Raw genomic sequence first — 20,808 nt, forward strand, 5'->3', positions numbered from 1 at the left:
TGCTTGGCGGATATTCTGCCAGGTATTTTATTTTGTCTATAATTATTTTAAATGGGGTATTTCATCTGAGTTTTGTTGGTGATATGTAAAAATGGTAACGATTTATCTGGGTTTATTTTACATCCTGCTGTTTTGCTAGAATTATTATTTCAACTAACTTTTTAATTGAATCTCTGTGACTTCCCAAGTATATTGTCATTTCATCTGCAAAAAGAAATAGTTTTTTCTTTACTTCCTTGCCCATTTTGATTCCTGCAACCTCGTTCTTTTCTTGCATTTCTAATACAATATTGAAAAATATTGGTGATAATAGGGATCCCTGTTTCACTCCTGATCTTCTTGAGAAGATTTCTAGCTTATCCCCATGACAAATCATGCTTGCTGATAGTTTTAGGTACATATTTCTCATTATTTTAATGGAAAAAATTCATGTATGCCTCTGCTTTAAAGTATTTTTTCCCAAGGAAAGCAGGGTTAAGTGGCTTTCCCAAGGCCACACAGCTAGGTAATTATTAAGTGTCTGAGACCAGATTTGAACCCAGGTACTCCTGACTCCAGGGCCAGTGCTTTATCCACTATGCCACCTAGCTGCCCAAAATCTTTTTTTTTAAGGTTTTTGCAAGGCAAACGGGGTTAAGTGGCTTGCCCAAGGCTACACAGCTAGGTAATTATTAAGTGTCTGAGACCGGATTTGTTAAGTGTCTGAGACCGGATTTGAACCCGGCCACTCCTGACTCCAGGGCCGGTGCTTTATTCACTGCCCCACAGTGTACTTCATCAAATGTTTTCTCTGCCGCTATTGATAGAATCATATGATTTTTGTTACTTTTGTTATTGATATGATCAGTTGTGTTAATAGTTCTCCCTATGCTAAATTATCCCTGTATACTAGGTATGATCCCACTTGATCACAATGTATAATCACTGTGATACATTGTTTTAATTTCCTTGTTTGTACTTTACTTAGAATTTCTGCATTCATATTCATTAATTTATACTTTTCTTTCTCTGTTTTTTTGTTTCCTAACTTAGGTAGCACATTTGTTTCATAAAAGGAGTTTGGAAGGATTCCTTTTTTTGCTTATCATTTTAAACAGTTTATTTAATATTGAAATTAGTTGATCTTTAAATGTTTGATAGAATTCATACAATCCTGACACTTTTTTTTCTTAAGAAGCTCATTTATGGACTGTTGAATTTCCTTTTCTAAAATAGGCTTATTTAGATATTTTATTTCTTCTTCTGCTAATCTAGGAAGTTTATATATTTGAAAGCATTTTTCTATCTGTTTAATTTGTTAAATTTATTAGCATATAATTGAACCAAAAAACTCTTAATAATTGTTTTAATTTCATCTTCATTAGTGAATTATTTACCATTTTCAGTTTTGATTTAGTTCTTTTAAAAAAAATCATTAACCAATGTTTTATCTATTTTATTAGGATCTTTTTCATAAAACCAGCTGCTAGTTTTATTTATTTATTTGTTTGTTTTTTATTTATTTATTTTAGGCTTTTCAAGGCAATGAGGTTAAGTGGCTTGCCCAAGGCCACACAGCTAGGTAATTATTTAAGTGTCTGAGGTTGGATTTGAACCCAGGTACTCCTGACTCCAAGGCCAGTGCGCCACTTAGCTGCCCCTTAGTTTTATTTATTAATTGGGTTTCCTTATATTCAATTTTATTAATCTCATATTTAATTTTTAGGACTTGCAATTTGGTTATTTAATTGAAAATTTTTAATTTGTTCTTTTTCTAGTTATTTTAATTGCATACCCAATTCATTGGTCTGCCCTTATCTTGTTTTACAGACAGAAACATTTAAAGATATAAATTTTCCTCTGCTGCTTTTGCTGAACTCCATAGGTTTTGGTATGATGTTTCATTACTGTCAATCTCTTTAATAAAATTAGTTATCTGTACAGATTATAATTATACAATCTTTAAGGAAAATTAGAGCCAATGCATTCTATTAAAGTGTCCATGGTCCTCTCTAATGAAGTGAAGCTCAGAACTTCTTCATGATCTGAGGTATTCCCCCCAAGAACCTTGTTTTTAGAGGTTTTGATGCCCAAATATGTAAAAAAGGCATTGTAAAATATACAATCTCATTGGTTGATAGAAATTGAGAGTTAAAAAAAATGACACCAGCAGGGTGTCACGGGTTAGGTAAAATATGGGACATGTCCATTAACTTTAAAATGGCCACCTGCTCATGTTGGACAAATGATAGTTGTTTGGAGGTATGAAAATAAGTTGAGGAACTTTCCAAAGAATTCAAAATATCCCACCTATACTGTATTTAGACATGGAATTTGAGTGAAACAGAATGGAGGTTGTACAGGTGAGCTTCATAATTGGTAAACAGCCATGAACATTTGAAACTCATTATAAAGGCCTACTGTAAGAACCCATTTTAAGAATTCTCCCTATATGATTTATGTCAGATATGAAATTAATAGTAATTAGAATAGGGGAGGGGTTTAAATGAATCATTTCTCACATATTATTTATATGATATGTTTTTGTAGTCCACTCATGCTTTAAGATTAGGTTGTTTAGTCTCCAATTAATATTTTTTGGTTTTTTTGCAAGGCAATGGGGTTAAGTGACTTACCCAAGGTCACACAGCTAAATAAGTATTAAGTGTCTGAGGCGGATTTGAACTCAGGCCCTCTGACTCCAGGGCTGATGCTCTATTCACTGCACCACCAATATATCCCTCCAATTAATTTTTAATCTTTGTTTACATGACCCTTTATTAAATGTACTTCTATTATATTATGTCCTAGAAAGGATGAATTTATTGTTTCTGCTTTTCTGCATTTAACTAAAAAGTTTTTATACCCTATTAGAAGATGTAAAGGTAATGGCACTGCTGAGAAAAGATATATTTATTTCTATTCCTACTCAGTTCTCTCCAGATATCTATCATATCTAGATTAAATTCGATTCATCTCAACTTCTTTCTTACTTATTTTTAAATTATTTACCTAGCTTTGAAAAAGCTAGCTATTATTATCATTTTCTATTTTCATTTGTAATTCATTTAGCTAATCCTTTAAAAATGTGGATGCTATAGCATTTGTTGCATATAGGCTTAACATTAACATTATTTCATTATCTATGATACTTTTTAATCATAATGTGGTCTCCCTATTTATTTCTTTTAAATAAATCTACTTTAGGTTTTAACTTTGAGGCCATGATTGTTACCTTTTTTTTTAAATCAACTAAAGCATAAATTCTATTCTAAACCCTTATTTTTATTCCATGTGTATCTCTCATTTTTTTTTAGGTTTTGTTTTTTTTTTTTCCCAGGCAAACAGGGTTAAGTGGCTTGCCCAAGGCCACACAGCTAGGTAATTCTTAAGTGAGACCGGATTTGAACCCAGGTACTCCTGACTCCAGGGCTAGTGCTTTATCCACTACGCCACCTAGCCACCCCTATCTCTCATTTTTAAATGTGTTTCTTATAAACAGCATATTGTAGGATTCTGGTTTTTAATCCATTCTGCTGTTTTCATTTTATAGATGAATTCATTCCATTCACATTCAAAGTTACAATGATTAGTTGTATATTTCCCTTCATTTCTTTCCTTAGTTTATTCATTTCTCCCTTTCTTTTTACCCTATTCCTCTTCAAACATCTAATTTATTTCTAATCACTGCCTCCCTAATGAGCACCCCATTTAAGAATCCTTTCGTTATTCTCTCCCCTTACCCTCCCATTTCTCTTATCCTATCCCCCTCTTCCTGTTTTTAAGTTAAGAAGACTTTTATAACGTTCCATATGTATATGTTATTCCCTCTTTAACCTAATTCTGATGAGAATAAGGTTCTAGCACAACCAGCCCTCCATCCATTCCTGCCCTACATTGTAACAGTTCTTCCATTTATGTTGTGTTTGTATGATATAATTGCTTCATTTTACCTTTCCCTACCCAATTTTATGAACACACCATAATACTCAACTCAAGCCTTCTAACTATGCATATGCTTTCAAACTATCCAAGAATTGATAGCATTCTTAAGTATTACTGATAACATTTTCTCATATAAAAAGTAATTAGTTTGACCTTATTAAAACCCTTATCATTAACCTTTAATGTTTACCTTCTTATGTTTTTCCTGATTTTGATAGGTCAAATTTTCCATTCAGTTCTGGTCTTTTCCTCCCAAATATCTGAAACTCCTTTAATTCATTAGATATCTATTTTTCCCCATGCAGGACTAAACTCAGCTTTGCTGGGTGTTATTCTTGGTTGGAAACTTCATCTGCTTTGTTCTTAGGAATATGTTCCATGTCCTTCAGTCTTTTAATGTAGATGCTGCAAAAGTTTGTTTTATCCTGACTGTAGAACTACAATATTTGAATTGTGGGTTATTTTTAAACCTAGTTACTTATAGCATTTTGCCTTTGATCTGGAAGCTTCAACTTAACTACAATGTTCCTGTGAGTTTTCATTTGGGGCTGTCTTTCAGGTGGTGATTAGTGGATTTTTAAAAGTCCTGAAACTTCATGGCAATTTTCCTTAACAACTTCTTATAGTATAGTATCTAAACTCCCATTTTTAAATCATAATTTCAGGTAGTCCAACAATTCTTATATTGTCTTCTCTTGATCTGATTTCCAGATCAATTGTTTTCCTAATGAGATATTTCACATCTCTTCTAAAGAATGAATATTCTTTTGATTTTGTTTTATTATTTCTTGATCTTATGAAGTCATTAGCTTCCCCTTATCCAATTCTAATTTTTAAGGAGTTATTTTGTCCTTAAGTTTTTTCATCTTTTTTCCATGTGGTTGACCTTTCATAATTTCTTGATTTTCTTACATTACTCTTATTTTTTCCTAATTTTTCTTCAACCTCTCTATTTTGATTTTTAAAGTCTTTGATAAACCCTCCCGGGAATTCTTTTTGAGCTTGTGATCATTTGCCATTTTTCTTTGAAATAAAATTAGCTGTTTAATTTCAGTACCTTCTTCTGAGTTATGATACTTTTTTTAGGATGGGAAGACATGGATTTTTTTTATCTAATATTTTTCAATGAACAAAAATCTATTTTCTTTCTCTCATAATTTCCAACTCACTGGGGAAAAAACCCAAAACCAAAAAAACCCTTGTAACCAATATGTATACTCAAACCAAGCACATTCCCACAATGACCATGTCCAAAAATATATAATCTGAATCAGTACTGTGAATCTTTCACCTCTCTATCAGGAAGTAGGTAGCATGTTTCATGTTTCATGGAATTGTGGTTGGTCATTGTGTTGATCCAAATTCATCAGTCTTTCAAAATTGTTTGTCTTTCTTGTATGTGGGAAGCAGGTTGGAAGGAGACAGTAGATAAAGAGAGACTGATGATGAGAGAAAGGAAATAATTGAGGGGTCAAACTATCTCCTGGAATAGATGAGAGGAGATAGGATCAAGAATACAAGAAGAGGAGCTGATTATCACAAGAATGGTTACCTCATCATCTAAATCAGGAATCCAGAAAGATAGACCTCACAAAGACTTACTGGTATTTGTGATATAGAGCAGAGGAGATGAGAAGGGAGAGAATGGATGATTGTGATTTCTAAGTAAAGTGGAACATGAGGTCTTCTACAGAGAGAGAGAGAGAGAGAGACAGAGACAGAGACAGAGACAGAGACAGAGAGACACAGAGAGAGAGAGAGAGATGTTAAGATAGAAAAGAAGATTAAGACAAGACAGATAATTGTTTTCCAGTATAGAAGGGCTATCATGTGAAGAATTGAATTTGCTCTGTGAGATCCCAGAGATTAGAGAAAGGATTAAGGGACAGAAAATGCAAAGAGGCAAACTTGATGTAAGGGAAAATTTTTTTTAACAATTAGAGAAATCCCAAATTAGACAGGTGACTGCCTTGAGATTTTTGAATGAATGATGGATAGCCGCTTGCTGAAGATTATTGTAGAAGAGGTATTTTTTCAGAGACATGTTGGACTCAGTGGTTTCTGATGTTCTGTCCAACTCTTTTGAGTCTGTGTTTCCATAAGGCACAAAGATCTGAGAGAGGGAGTGATATTGTTGCCAGAATCAACAGAAAAAAAAAAGAAAAAGAAAAAAAAGAAAGACATGAAGGCCTAAGGGTTCTAGAGGACTACAAACTCAATAGACTATATCAGTAGAACAGTGTCCAGGGCGAAATGTCCAGTCCTAGTTGCCACGTGTTGGGGGAGGAATACTGACAAGCTAGAGAAAAGTGGATTTGGAGAATAACCAGGTGATTGATGGAATTTTAAAACATAAAAATCAATGAGGAAAAAATGGAGACAGTTAGCCTGAACAAAAGGAGACTTGCCAAACGGGCAGAGAGATATGAGGAAATTGGTCTAGAACTGCCTTTAATATATGCATGTAAAAGAGGCATCAATCTTAGTTGGCTTGATCCTGAAAGGCAAAAACCAGGCCCCACAGGAAGAAACTGAACAGAACCAGATTCTAGTTGATATAAATATATAAATGAGATAATATATACAGTCCTTTGTAAACTTTAAAGTACTATATAAATGTTATTGTTATTTTGATTATTAGGGAAAGTGTGTGAACAATTAAGATCATATATTTAGATTTAGAAAAGACTTCATAGAGTTCAACATCTTCAGTTTACAGATAAGAAAACTGAGGCTTTGGGTCTTTAACTGCACAATAATTTGGGATTAAATGCCCTACATGGAAAGAATTATGCACACCTCTGTCCACTCCACAGTGCCAAGCAACTGGTGGGTACTCAGTGAATAACTAGTGTCTGAATGAATTGTGAGTTAGCATTGTGGGAAATGCACCTCTTCCAGTCTATAAAGGAGAAATTCAATTGGAACCTGTATTTAGAGGGGTTTTTTTTTTGCAACCTAGCTCAAAACTATAGTTTTCATGTATTTCATGGCTTCTGAAGATAAAGTCACAAAGTTTTGGGAGGAAGGAAGTTGATCTTTAACTCTAGGAATAATTTCAAAAGATTCAGTTTTTACCTCATACCAGTAAATTGGCCCTGATGAACAGCCTGATGAAGGGGGGAGAGATTTAAAAAATGGTAAGACAGGCACACTAATACACTATTGGTGGAACTGAGAATTGGTTTGACTATTCTGGACAAGAATTTGGAATTATGTGAGAGAAATCACTGACCACATAGTCAAAAGAAATCAAAGGCAGAAAGAAAGGTTCCATGTATACCAAACTATTGAGAGCATCATTTTCTAAATGAGCAAAGAACTGGAAGCAAAATAGGTTCTTGTCAGTAGGGGAAATGGTTGAACAAAATTGGTATGTGAAAATAATGGAATATTATCATTATATAAAGAACAATGAATGTGAAGAATTGAGAAAAAATTTAGGAAATATGTGTGAACTGATGAAGTGAACAGTATACAAATGAATACAAAAAATGCAAAATAAAAACAAAAAAAGACATGAACTCAGATTAATTGAAGTGATCTATCTCAGTCTAAGAAAATAAATAATGAACTAAAGTGCCCTCCTTTCAATAGAGCTGGAGAATATGCTAGGTGCTATCAGTTACAACATGGCCAGTCACTGGAATATTGATTTTGCTCATATTTGTAGTCAGTGGCACTGACTGATGGACCACATAACTGATTCTTTGTATAGACTCCTTGTAGTGGAAAGAATGCTGAGTTTGGGAGTGCGATCTAGGTTTGAATCTTCTCTATACAGGCTGTGACCAAGGACAAGTCAACTGACTTCTCAGTCATTTTCACCATTTGTAAAATGAGAAGTATCATCTTTATTTTATTATTGAGTTACTGTTGTTGAAAATTTTATAGAAATGAGCTATTATTCAGTGCAAAGCATCATTTTTTTGTGTGTTTAATCAAGTCTGATTCAGTTTCCTCAATTGTAAAATGAGGAAGATAATTATAGCACCTACTTTCCAGAGTCATTGTAAGGACAGAATATTTGCAAAGTGTGCTTATTCTTTTTTCCTATCACACAAAAATATGATGAAAAAGAGCACAATGGAAAGTTCCATAGAAACACAAAATGATTGGGGAGAAACAAGGTGAAAAGAAGTATTGTATACTCTGCCACACAAATTGGTTATAAATCTAACTTGTATGATAATTTATCAAACACATGCCCACCTCCCAACAGAATGATGGACTCAAAGTGCAGGAAAAAAACAGACATATTTGGATGTAGCCATTGTGGGAATTTGTTTTGCTAGATTATGAATGTTTGCTAACAAGAATTTAAAAAAAAATTTCCAATAGTGTGGGAGGTGGAAGAGAAAACAAATGCTTGTTATTGAAAATATTTTTAAAAATTATAAATATTATCAAGAACATTGAATTCACATTTCTTCTCAGTAATTATAGGAAAGGGGAAGGCAGCATGGCAGAGAGAGCTGGGTTTGGAGTTAGGAAGATCTGAGTTCAAATTCTAACTTTGACAGGCTCCTGGAGAGTCACTTAAGCATTTAGTGGCCTAGAGAAGGCTTTTGTTATATGCATATATTCCTGATCTTCATCAGGATGCAGTGTCCTACCCCAATGAAACTATAGTTTTGCCATAGATCTTTATCTCCATAACCAGAAAATTCAAGAAAATATGGTTAAGAGTCCATTCCACATAGCTTTAAGTGACTATGGATTGTGCAGGAGATAAGGCGTCATTCAGGACTAGATTTTGGTAGAGTGAATAGGCAATTGCTAATATGGATGATAATAAACTTTTAAAGCATTTCAGTAAGTGAACATAACTTTAATTCCAGAAAATTCCTTTCTCCTTAGGTATAGGTACATGATGATAAACCAAGTCTAATTCTATTGCCCCAACCTCTCTACATTTTATATAATGACACTCCATTATAAGCCCTTCTTAAGTCCTGGAGCAGTTTCTTAAGGAATCTGACCTTGAGCAGAACACAAGAGACTGGGTAGTTCTGAAGCCTCTGCTTCAGAGAACTTCCTAGAAGGAGTAGATAATTGATTAGCATCTGAAAAAAATACTAGATTTGGGCAACTACAGTACAGTGGCTCAAGTGCTGCCATCTAAAGTCAAGATAAACCTGAGTTCAATCTGGTCTCAGACAGTTAATAGCTGTAAGACCCTGGGCAAGTCATTTAACCTGTATTTGCCTGTTTTCTCATCTATGACATGAGGATAACAGCACCTACCTTTCTTGGTTATAATAAGGATCAAATGAGATAATACTTTTAAAATGCTTAGCATAACAGACAAAACCACTGTAACTAAGATCAAAAGAAATGTAGTGGGGGCGGCTAGGTGGCGTAGTGGATAAAGCATCAGCCCTGGAGTCAGGAGTACCTGGGTTCAAATCCGGTCTCAGACACTTAATAATTACGTAGCTGTGTGGCCTCGGGCAAGCCACTTAACCCCATTTGCCTTGCAAAAAAAAAGTTTGCAACTAGTATTTCTGACAAAGGACTCATTTCTAAAATATACAGAACTGAGTCAAATTTTTTTAAAAGAACAAGCCATTCCCCAATTGACAAATGGTCAAAGGATATGCAAAGGCAATTTATGAATGAGGAAATCAAAGCGATCCAGTCATATGAAAAATTGCTCTAAATCACTACTTATTAGATAAATGCAAATTAAAGCTTCTCTGAGGTACCACCTCACACCTCTCAGACTGGCCAATATTACCAGAAAGGACAATGATGAATGTCGGAAGGGACATGGGAAATCTGGGACACATATATTGTTGCTGGAGCTGTGAACTCATCCAACCTTTCTGGAGAGCAATTTGGAACTACGCCCCCAAGGGCAACAAAAATGTGCATACCCTTTGATCCCCCAATACCACTACTGGGTTTATAGCCTGAAGAGATCATGAAAAAGGGTAAAAACATCACTTGTACAAAAACATTCATAGCAGCCCTGTTTGTGGTGGCAAAGAATTGGTAATTAAGTAAATGCCCTTCAATTGGGGAATGGCTTAGCAAACTGAGGCATATGTGTGATGCAACACTACTGTTCTATTAGAAACCAGGAGGGATGGGAATTCAGGGAAGCCTGGAGGGTATTTGCATGAACTGATGCTGAGTGAGATGAGCAGAACCAGAAAAACACTGTCCACCCTAACAGCAACATGGGGGCGATGATCAACCTTGATGGATTTGCTCATTCCATCAGTGCAACAATCAGGCACAATTTTGGGATATCTGTGATAGAGAATACATCTGTATCCAGAGAAAGAATTGTGGAGTTTGAACAAAGACCAAAGACTATTACATTTAATTTTAAAAAAAAAATTACGTAATTTTGCTATCTCTTATACTTTATTTCTTTCCCTTAAGGATATGACTTCTTTCTTATCACAGTCAACTTAGATCAATGTATACCATGGAAACAATGTAAAGACTAACAGAATGACTTCTGTGGGAGGTGGGGGAGGGAAGCAAGGTTACAGGAAAAACTATAAAATTCCAAATAAAATCTTTCTTAAAGAAATAAAATGCTTAGCATAGTGTCTGGCAACATAGCAGGCACTATGTAAAAGTTATTATTACAGGCAGAAGTCCTGAATCAAATCCTATCTTCCCTACTTATTGTGTACGTATCTTAAGCAAGTTATTTCCCTTGTCTAGACTTATTTCACCATCTTCAAAAATGAGGTTAAGGAAGATGATCTCTCAGGTTTTCCAAATGAAATTCTAAATTGCAGGAGCTATTTCTTGGTAAATCATCAAGGACATCATTTTCAAAGGGCAAGCAGTGAAAATTTGCCCTTGACTGGCATTGATGGGCACCCACCTCCTAAAAAGAGGGCTAGAGAGCAAGCCTCCTTATGAAAATTATTCAAGAGGTAATTATGGGGGGCAGCTAGGTGGCACAGTGGATAAAGCACCAGCCCTGGAGTCAGGACTACCTGGGTTCAAATTCAGTCTCAAACACTTAATAATTGCCTGTGTGGCCTTGGGCAAGTCACTTAACCCCATTTGCCTTGCAAAAACCTAAAAAAAAAAGAGGTAATTATGGGAGGCGGGCAGCATGGCAAAAAAGTTCTTGTAGTCTGCTTATGTAACTCAACCCCACAGCAGGAATAATCAAGGCACCTGAGGGTTGGCAAGCAAAAATGAAGAGCACATAGGAAGAGAAAAACCTGGGGTTTGAGTTTTCAGTTACACTACAGCAGCAGTTTCCACTTTCTTGAGCTGGACCAGAGACTGAGGAGGGTACAGGGAAGATGAGAGGTCCTGGGACCCAAGTTTCCATGTTGACTTGCCACTAACTTCCTCTGTGAAGTGGGGCAAGCTGAGGTCCTGCTGCATCTTGGATTTCCCGTTTGTAAAATGAAAGAGTTGTACTAGATGACCACAAACAACCCTTCTGGCCCTAGTTCTACGATCTTGTAGGAGAAGCACTATCCTTCTGATTCCATTCCCTATTTTAACAACTTTATTAATTAAAAAAAAATAAAGGTGTGAGGACTAAGCTGTGACATCAAGCCATCTCCACACCTAAGAGAGAAGACAGGAGAAAATTGAGCTGCATTTCCTTTTCAAGCCAGATGGAGAGGTGAGTTGCACTGTTTCAATGGTGGAGGGAAGCCAGAAGGCGAGGATGCCCAGTAGCAGATCTAGACTTGCTGGCCCCATGGGGATTACAGAGCTCAGCCCCTAAACACAGAATAGTGTGAACATATAAGAGATGATGAGATTCCGTTGACTCTCTTTGATTTCAGACGCAAGGCTGGATTCCCCCAGGTCTGGCCCTTCTCCCTCTCCCAGAGCTAGAGGGGAAAGCTCAACAAGCACATAAGGAAATCTGGGTTATCACCTTTTTTAGAAACCATGACAACCAGCACCATCTGACCCACCTTCTGACCTTCTTTTCTCTCTGCCAAAACCAACTGAACATAATATGGTCCAAATAAAAAGACTGAAGATGAGAAACAATTCCCTTAAACTGGATCTTTATTAAACTACATGATGCTGAAGAACATATAAATGGTCCATTAAATACATTCAGTTTATCTTACACAAATTTATATAGAAACTTATTTACATTTTTTGAAACGCACTTAAATTATTTTTTCCAAGCTTACTACCAATAAAAGGTAATAAAAATCAACCACCTGCTTATGCAGATGAACACACAGAAGGTAGGACTGAATAAGACCCCATTTCGTAGGAAGTCCAAACATGGAAAGACCCAAACAACTTAAGACTTTCTTAAAGCAAAATCTGCCTTTATAAGTGTATTCTTTTTTTATCTAGCTTTTCCATTAAGGCCCCACTTTCAGATGCTTTGGGTTGGTGCCTAAAAGCAGGCCCCAGGGAAGAGAGAAATTTCACTTTTTTTTTAAAATATGGTGGTCAGTCACCTTAAGTCACAAAGTTCATCCTGTCCCACTTGGCTGGTTTATGGAAGTTCAAAGATAATACGATTCATATGGGCTAATAACCGGAGAAGGAAGAGTACTGTGGTGAAGTCAGTTAACTTGCCTAAAATACACTTGCCACTGTTGGATAGAAAATAAGATTTTACTAGTAAGTAAATAAAATAAGACAACTTTAAAAAAATAAAACAAAAACTAAGAATTACCTTTAGGACCCTATTGACATAAATTACTCTCAAAGGTAAGTAGGAAAAGGACATTTGGTAAAGCTGGTGAAGACCCAAACCTTTCATTATGGATGAAAATTGTTTTTCATCCCCCCTTTCTTTTTGTCCCTGCCAATAAAATTTCTTTTGAAAGCAATGTTCACCTATCAAAAAGGTGGCTTTTGTTTTTCTTTTAAATCTGCATTCAGCCGCTTTCAAGATTCAAAAACTATATCAAAAAGAAGATGCTTAATTCATAAAGCACCATGTCACAGACAATATCTCTGCATGTGATCACAGAAATAGGAAGATGGTAACAAAAGACTTTCCCCCTGTCTCTCTAACCAAAGTTTACACAAATTATAGCAGCATTCACATAATTTTATAGAAGATGAACAAATTGGAGAGGGGGGTGAGAGAGTAGAAGAGTAACAAATGAGTCCTTAGCACTCACTAAGTTGCTAGCTCCTACCAGGTGTGGATCTATGAATATCTTAAACGGGACACTTTCTGATGTCCAGAAAATCAGGTAAGGACTGTGCCTGTGGCTGCCATTCCCTAAAAGGCCACTGCCCAACGCTCACAGTCTGCAGCTTCTAAGATACTGTAGCCCATGGGGAAGAGGGGCTTTCTGTCCTGCAGAGATAGCATTCCCTCTCCCCTACCCATGGGGCCTCTCTCACACACATACACACAGAAACGAACATGCACCGAAAACACACCAGGATCCATGCACATGGAGCTAGAACCATGCTGTGACTTTGTCGAGATGAAGCCTACCATGAAGCATCAACTTTGGGGTCTGCAGGCCAAAAGGTCCTATTGCCAGCAAAAGGACCCCGAGAGAGGCACGAAATTAAAGGAGGACAGGAAAGATCTTCATATTAAGGTCATTTTTTTTCCCCTGTGCTGTTCCCTGGGAGGCATTTCACTCAGAAAAGGAAACTGGGAATATTTAACTTATATCATCTTATAAAATAAGTCATACAAAAACTGGCCCAAAGTTTTTAACTTGTTCTGTAAGAAGTTCATCTTCTTATCTATTTCAAAGTCCTCTCATTTTTTTCTTGTTGTGGAGAGGTGAAGCCTTTGCTGACAGGCACCCACCCTCCACTGCTCGGTGGGGTAGCCGGCCCCCAGCTCCATCACAGCAGCATTAAATCTATACATTCAGAGTGTTCTTTGACCATGGACGGAGAGTGGAGCACTGCTGACCTGGCACTTATTCCTTGGAGGAGGTTATACCCTGGGAGAAACAAGCAAACAGACTTGGACACCAACCCACAGACTGGTCTAGAAGACATCCTCGGTGGCCACCCCACTGCCAAAGTCTGTGCCCACATCCCCCAACCCAGAGCTGTGGCCTCAAGAGAACAGACCCTCCTCATTTCCATAACGGATTCAGAATTTTCCCCAGTGTGGTCCTACTTGAATCCCTACGTTTCAGAGAAGATTTCTCCATTGTGCCTCTCCCTTTCAAAGAGGCTTCGTCCTTACTGCCAGAGCTCTCACTGGACTCAAGGCCCTTTGAGGCAGTTCTGGCACTGCTGGTTCGCCTCAAGGTACCCCCATTTTTGGTCTGGGTGTCTTCGGGGGTTGTCTTTATCCTCAGCTGCCTCTGAGAGGCAGCCCGGGTAATACCAGGGACCTTGGAAACTGGAGGTGAATCTGTCTTCAGGCGCCGAGAAGAGGAGGCCACAGTGTTCCTAGCAAAGCTTGGAACGGGGGGTGGGGCCCGGGGGACACTGACAGGTGGGGGGGGCTTGGTCACCTCTTCAATGTCCTCCGATTCCTGAGGGTTGGTCCGGCAGATCTTGGATTCGTCTACCTTGGGCTTGGGGACATTCCTGATGGGTTTGGCACTGGGCTTCTTGAGGGAGGTCTTGTGTTGCAAGGGAGAGTCCCTCCCAACCCGGACACTGCTGGATGTAACACTTCCCCTCTGCAGCCTTTGCTCCTCCGCTGCCACAGCTGCTGCCACTGCCACACCAGAAGGCCGTCGCGGGGAAGTGTCTGCTGTGCCTCTGACTGAGCTCCGGCGGGACAGTCGTGAATCTGTGCTGCTGCCCACCTCCCGAGGGGTCACCCGGGCCAGACCTTCAGGCCGTTTCCAGTTTCCTGAACCCCTGCTAGATTTGGAGATGGGTACCACCTTGCGCATGCTCTCATTTTCAGAGGCATTCAGGGTCCGCACTGGTTTGGAGGAAGGTGCCAAGCTACGCCGTCCGCTCCCAGATTTGTAGGCAAGACTAGGGAGCGTGTCTTTCAGGGAATTTCTCTTTGGTCCTGATGGCTCTTTCCCTTTCATTACTTTGTCTTTGGGCAGACTCCCTTTGTAGCCAGACTCATTCTTCCCAGCAACAAAACCACCGTTCCTGTTCTCTTCCTCCACCTCGCCAGCACTAGAGGACTCAAAGCTATTCATCGTTCTCCCTTCTTTTGATTGGATGCTTCCCATTTTGGGGTCATTTCCTTCTGAACAATCCAAAGTCAAAGAACAGTCTGTGGTGTCTGAGATATAAAAAACCAGCCCGGTCTCTTTATTTTCAGACTCACTGGTGTCTGTGGATGCAGAGACCATAGGAGGCATTGTACCATTGACTAACATGTCCTCAGGGGATGAGTTGCCATTTTTGCTTCCTGTCACTTCCTTCGAGTCTTGACCAATGGATGAGTCTTGGCCAACAGGCGTCAGGATCTCATCAGCAGCAGTAAAGGACGGCAAGCTTTCATCATCCAATGACTCTGATTCCACTGGACTGGAGTCCTCTGAGATAAACCTTGGGGTTTCCTCTTGGTTTGTTGGCTCCTGGAGGTCAAACTGGGCCAAGTCACGAACCAGCTGTTGTTCCTCAATCCCAATAGGCAAGGTGGATGATGGTGGCACACTGTTTCTTTTTAAGTTGTTTTTGTTGCCATGGCTCTGTGAATGGTGAAGGATAGCATAAGAATTCTCCAGACCTGGATTAGGAAGGTGGCCAGGTGAATTGCTGCTGCTCATCTCTGCCTCTGGGGCCTGCTGGAAGCCTAAGTGGTTTGAGTTCACATCCTTTGGCCCTGGGGATTCCATCCAGGCCAGGGAAGGCCTGGACTGCTTTGTGGCGGTCCTGGGAAGGCTGTTAAATTTGTTGAGGTCCTCTGTTGTGGAGCTCTCCAGAAAAGTGAGTAGCTCCTTATCTGCAGAGGTGCCCAGGGAGAGCCGGGAGCGGCGGGAGTTGGGGGGTCGGTGGGAAGGACTAAAGGCCCTCTGCTGAAGGAAGGGGAGGCCATCTTCTAGGCTCTTCTTGGTCAACAGCTCCACATCATTTTCACTGCTGCTCCTCCCAAAGCTGCCGATCTCACCCGCGGCCCAAGAGCGCCTTTTGTCTTCCAGCCCCTTTAATTTCTGCAGCTGGCGGAGTTCTTGCATTTCTCGGTCCCGGTTGTCCTAAAGAATGGAGAGAAAAATTCCATGAAGAAGAACATAACAGCACCAGCAACAACACAATAAATCTGGAGAGTGGTTGACATAATGACTCCAATTTTACAGAAAGGTAACTGAAATTAAGAGAGGCAAGGGTCACACAGCTAGCAAATGTCCTAAGCAAATTTTGAACTCAAGTCTTTCTCATTCCAGAACCAGAGCTTTACCCCCTACTGTGGACATATTTACAGTTTCCAGAACTTCATAGCTTACCATGACTTACTTTCATTCCTCTTGGGTTAATTGACAATCATTTTGATTCCCACCCTTTCTAACCCTATATTCCTTCAACAAAACTAATGTTCATATAAAGCTTTAAAGGTGTGCAAAGGCTCTTCATATATCATAATTCAAGAGGACTAAAACTATAGGATGTCACCCACTTCATGTCAGCAAGCTGATAAGACTTAAAATACAAAGACAGATATTTTTGTATTTGTTTTGCTGGATGATACATATTTGTTATGCTTCTTTTTCTTTTTTTAAAAAAGTTTTATGGGGGGGAGAAAGAGATATTTATAAAAATTTAGCCTTTTTTAAAATGTGCACTTAAATTTGCTATTTTTTTAAAGATTCCTTTTAAAAGTAACACTCTTTAAAAGAATGCAACAGAAAAACACCACCAAAGAAAAAAGTATCTTTCCTCTCTGGGTCAGCTCTTCTTATCCTGTAACAAGTATCTTCTAACCTGGCTCTTCCCCATCCTACCTCTCCCTAGGAGGGTGAGTCAGTCACCAGCCCTTTGCAAACTTTTGTATTCTTCCCAATCAAAAAACCCAAGTGAGCCCATAAAGCACCAATCTCCTCCACACCCCTAACAACAATACTTGGGGCTAAAGGTGATGAACTTTTCAAGAGATTTCTGTCTTTTAAATTCATGGCTCTGGCTAACCAAGAAAAACTAATCATTAGCCCTTTAAAATCCACTCTGACAATGACTGGAATTTCCCTTCCCCTTCGGCATAGGGCCCTCTGGCTGAACTTCCCTGTCCTCTTGGCCCCCCTTTAGGTGTTTCCTGCAGGGGATGGACTTCTGGCTTCACCCCCCTCCTCTTCCCCCATCCTGGTCCAGCTGTGATGGGGTGGAGACAAGCTCCCGACTCTCAGGACAGATGTGTTGAGACTATTAAGCAGGTGGCCTCATTTAAGGGGGGGGGGGGGGGAACTATTGGATTCCAGTTGTGAACAGAGAGTCTTTGAAAAAGCCGATTGTGGTGCTTCCTCTTCAATCTGCTGCTGAGCTCTCTGCTTGGACAAGGGAGAGCCACCATGGCTACAAGCTATGGGTGATCTCTGAGCTGAGGCAGATGGAGAAGGTGTAGTGAGGAGCAGTCTGTGCCTCAGATTTCACTGGAAACAGCTCTTCTTCATCCTGAGAGAAATTGCATCAGACCTAGAAACTGGGAATCATGTTTTTCAAAGATAGATAAATGGTATACAGTTCTTCTGATCTTCTCTGAAATGAATGGTACTTGGAAAGATAGGTGATTTTTTTTTTAACAGGATGACTTCTTTTTTTTTTAAACCATTCTTAAATTAGCAGATATCAGGGTTTTAAATTTTTTGTTTTTTTTTTTTCCTCCAGGGTCTGGTTTTGAGAGGGCAGTAAATTTGACTTTTTCCTTAGGACAGTCAATATACTCTGTGAGTGCTTAATAAAAATGTAAGACCAGTACACAACAGAAGGACAAAAATTGTCCAACTTTGAGGACTCCAAATACTGTTTGTGGAGTTGGAATCAGATGAGAAAGAGAAGTTCAGGTGTACAAGCTACCTGTAACCCCCTTTGTGGATAATGTAGGAATACTTGTTGTGTACCGATCCTGAAAATGATTTTTTGCCAATGATCCCTATTGGCATAAATGAACTTTACCAGAAGCCAAAAATGGACTTGAGGAGTTTGTTTAAGAACAAAATAAAACAAAACAAAACCAAAGGCAACAGTACACTGGCCTCCCAATGATGCAAATGACTTCTGAACTGAGATGACAGAGGCAGTTCTCAGTAAGTCAAACCCTAGTGAGCTGGTATTCTTTGCTAGACATTTTTTTTTCTTTTTTTAAGTTTTTGCAAGGCAAATGGGGTTAAGTGGCTTGCCCAAGGCCACACAGCTAGGTCATTATTAAGTGTCTGAGACCAGATTTGAACTCAGGTACTCCTGACTCCAGGGCCGGTGCTTTATCCACTGCGCCACCTAGCCGCCCCTTTTGCCATACATTATTAACTAAATTCAGAAATTTCTCTAAGTGGAAATTTCCTCAGGCAAAGGAACATGTTGGGGAAAAAAAAGAAAAAAATCAAAGTAAGGGGACAAACATGCTTTTCAATGTTAGGATAACTTCCAATCCTACTTACTTTCACAGCTTTATCAAATTTGGTACAAAAATCTCTAAAGATCTGAAGGCATTCGTCCAACTTCATAGTTTCTTTGTCTTCACAGAAAAAATCTATGAGAGCATGGGCCTCCTTCTGTAGCTCTTCTCTCACACTCTCTAGTTCCTCCAATTTCTGTAGAGCAAACTAAAGAAAAAGAAAACAGCAATAGCTTAAGTAAATTACATGAGATGGTCTGAGATTCACATTATCCTGGCATCCCCATTGAACCAGACAATAAATTCATCAAAAACACAAGATACCCTGGTTTGAATCCTAGCTTTGTCATTTATTGGCTGTATGACTAGCCAAGTCCCTTTTTCTGGGGGCCTCAGTTTCCTCATCTGTAAAATGGAAGAGATGACCTCAAAGGTCCCTTCCAGTTTTACCATCCTTGATTCAGTATGATACTTGTTCCCTAAACTAAAGTCCAAAGTCAGGAAGAGGCCAGATTTATTGCTAGTTTGGAAAATTCCAAAGAAAGGAAAAGAATTCATCTCAAATAGGATCCCTGTGGCTTAACTGAATCCTGGGAGGAAGAGGGAAGGAAGAATTAGAAAGAGCTAAGATTTAAAAGTTTTCATCCTTAATGCACCTCTAATCATTCTGTTCTCCAGCAATGGAAAAATATTACACAGGCTCACAGCTAGTGACTTCTATATTTTAATCACAAAATCCTTATCCAGGCTCACTCCAAATTATTGGGTTACCTTCTCCTAGGGTTACCTCTATAACTATCAAGTCACTTCAAGACCCATACCATCACTGCTGCTCATAAGCATTAATCAGATGTGTCCAAATTACTCTGGACTAGAACTGTAGAGTCAAATCTCAGTAAGCCAAACCCCAGGGATTTTTTTACTTTTTGCCATACACAATTCGCCAAATTTTAAAAGGTAATCATCTAATCCATTTGTTTGGGAGAATTTTAATCTCAGTTCCAAGTGACTCGGAGAGTCCTTTCACCAGTAGTGATAGGCCAGTAAACTACCTGGTTAAGGACAACAGCTCAGCTCCAAAGGACTAATGTCTCTTGCTGAGGTTATCTCCAGGATAAGATTCCAAGTCTCCAGTAGGTTCTGATACTGCCTATTGAAAAGGAATGTACATTCAGTCTCTACCTGGAGAGCCACCCCCCCCATCTTTTTCTGGGAAAGGATTTGTTTTTCACTTCCTAAAAGTGGCAGCATCTCTTGGAGCAAGGCAAGGAGGGAAGAAGTTGGAAAGGAGAGGTTTTCTTCTAGCCAAAGGCAGACCAGTATAACCAGAAGCTGCCAGCATGTTCTGCTCCCTGTAACTCTCAAGTATTCAACCATGGGAAGCAACAATGGTACAGACTTCCAACTGGGAGGTCAGCTTGTCCAATGCTCTTATTTTACAAATGAGTACCTGAGGCCCAGAGACAGGGTCACAAGGTACAAGTGGGAGTGACAGGTTTTCTTGATATCAAATACAGAATTTTATCCATTGTGTTTCCTATCTCCTTTTATCCCTGCCCACAGCATGTCATTTTTTCTTTAGCTTGATACTTTTAAGGAAAAACAGCAACAACAAAATTGGAGGGGAAGGGATCCTGGCCCTTTGACTTCATCAGTACCTCCCCCTCCCAGTGTGGAAATGCCTTTGCTAATAAAAACTAAAAGCTCTACTTTAAAAAGAAAATTTAAGGGAAGGGCTTGAAGAGCCCTTCTGACTCTAAAGGATGCCATGGTACCTTTCTAGAAAAAAAAAATTACATTTAAAATTGTGTGTATGTGTTTTTCTCTCTCTCAGGAAAAAGTCAAGTTAAAATGATAAAATTATGATGAATTACTGTTTAAATGTCCTTAAAGAAACCATCACCCCTTGCCCTTCAAAACAAAACAAAACAAAAAACAAGGCAAGGAATTGAACAACAACAAAAGGCAAGGAGTTGAACAAAAGCTCACACCAAAATAACATTCGCCATCTCCCTCTTCAATGAAATTTTGTTCTTAATTATGTCTTTTTTGTGCCCAAACAGTGACTTTCTTTTTTGCTACTATTGTGAAAAGGAGTCAGATAAGAAACAGGAAAAGGAAAACTATTTAGTAAATCAGAATACTGAAGAAAAGTATGCATCTGAACCAGCAGCCCCAGGCAATGTAGTTTGAGGGTGTGTGCACACACAATATCTTCAGGGAGAGAAAGTATGAATATGAGGGAATAAATCTTTGCATGTCACTTTCCCAACAGGGGATGAAAATGGACTAATGCCAAAAAATAACTCAATCGAAGAAAAAGAGGCCTTCTGACAAGACTATACATGGCAGGTTAGCACTGCCTTGTTGGTCTGCTCTCTAGTTCCTGGGAAAATAAGGAATGCAAAACCAAGCAAAGTCATTCTGAGTTGGGGGATGAAACTATAAAAAATATTGATAAAAGA

The 20,808-nt window shown here is 38.8% G+C and overlaps 1 protein-coding gene across 6 annotated transcripts in view; it reads right to left on the minus strand.

The window, feature by feature from the left end:
- Positions 1–10,370: 10,370 nt before the first annotated feature.
- The window catches only part of FHDC1 (FH2 domain containing 1), a 55,614-nt gene continuing 45,176 nt past the window's right edge, over positions 10,371–20,808 (minus strand). For 4 of the 6 annotated variants that reach the window (XM_074229117.1, XM_074229119.1, XM_074229118.1 and 1 more), the window contains 2 exons: positions 18,387–18,551; positions 10,372–15,995 (listed from right to left, as the gene is read on the minus strand). In XM_074229117.1, coding sequence (XP_074085218.1) covers positions 13,953–15,995; positions 18,387–18,551 — 2,208 coding nt within the window. In that variant the 3' untranslated portion in view covers positions 10,372–13,952. Of the gene's footprint in view, positions 15,996–18,386; positions 18,552–20,808 lie in introns of all 6 variants that reach the window. The other 2 variants (XM_074229121.1, XM_074229122.1) reach the window with 1 other exon arrangement.

The sequence above is a fragment of the Macrotis lagotis genome, chromosome 3 (genome assembly GCF_037893015.1).
Source record: "Macrotis lagotis isolate mMagLag1 chromosome 3, bilby.v1.9.chrom.fasta, whole genome shotgun sequence".
NCBI lineage: Eukaryota > Metazoa > Chordata > Mammalia > Peramelemorphia > Peramelidae > Macrotis > Macrotis lagotis.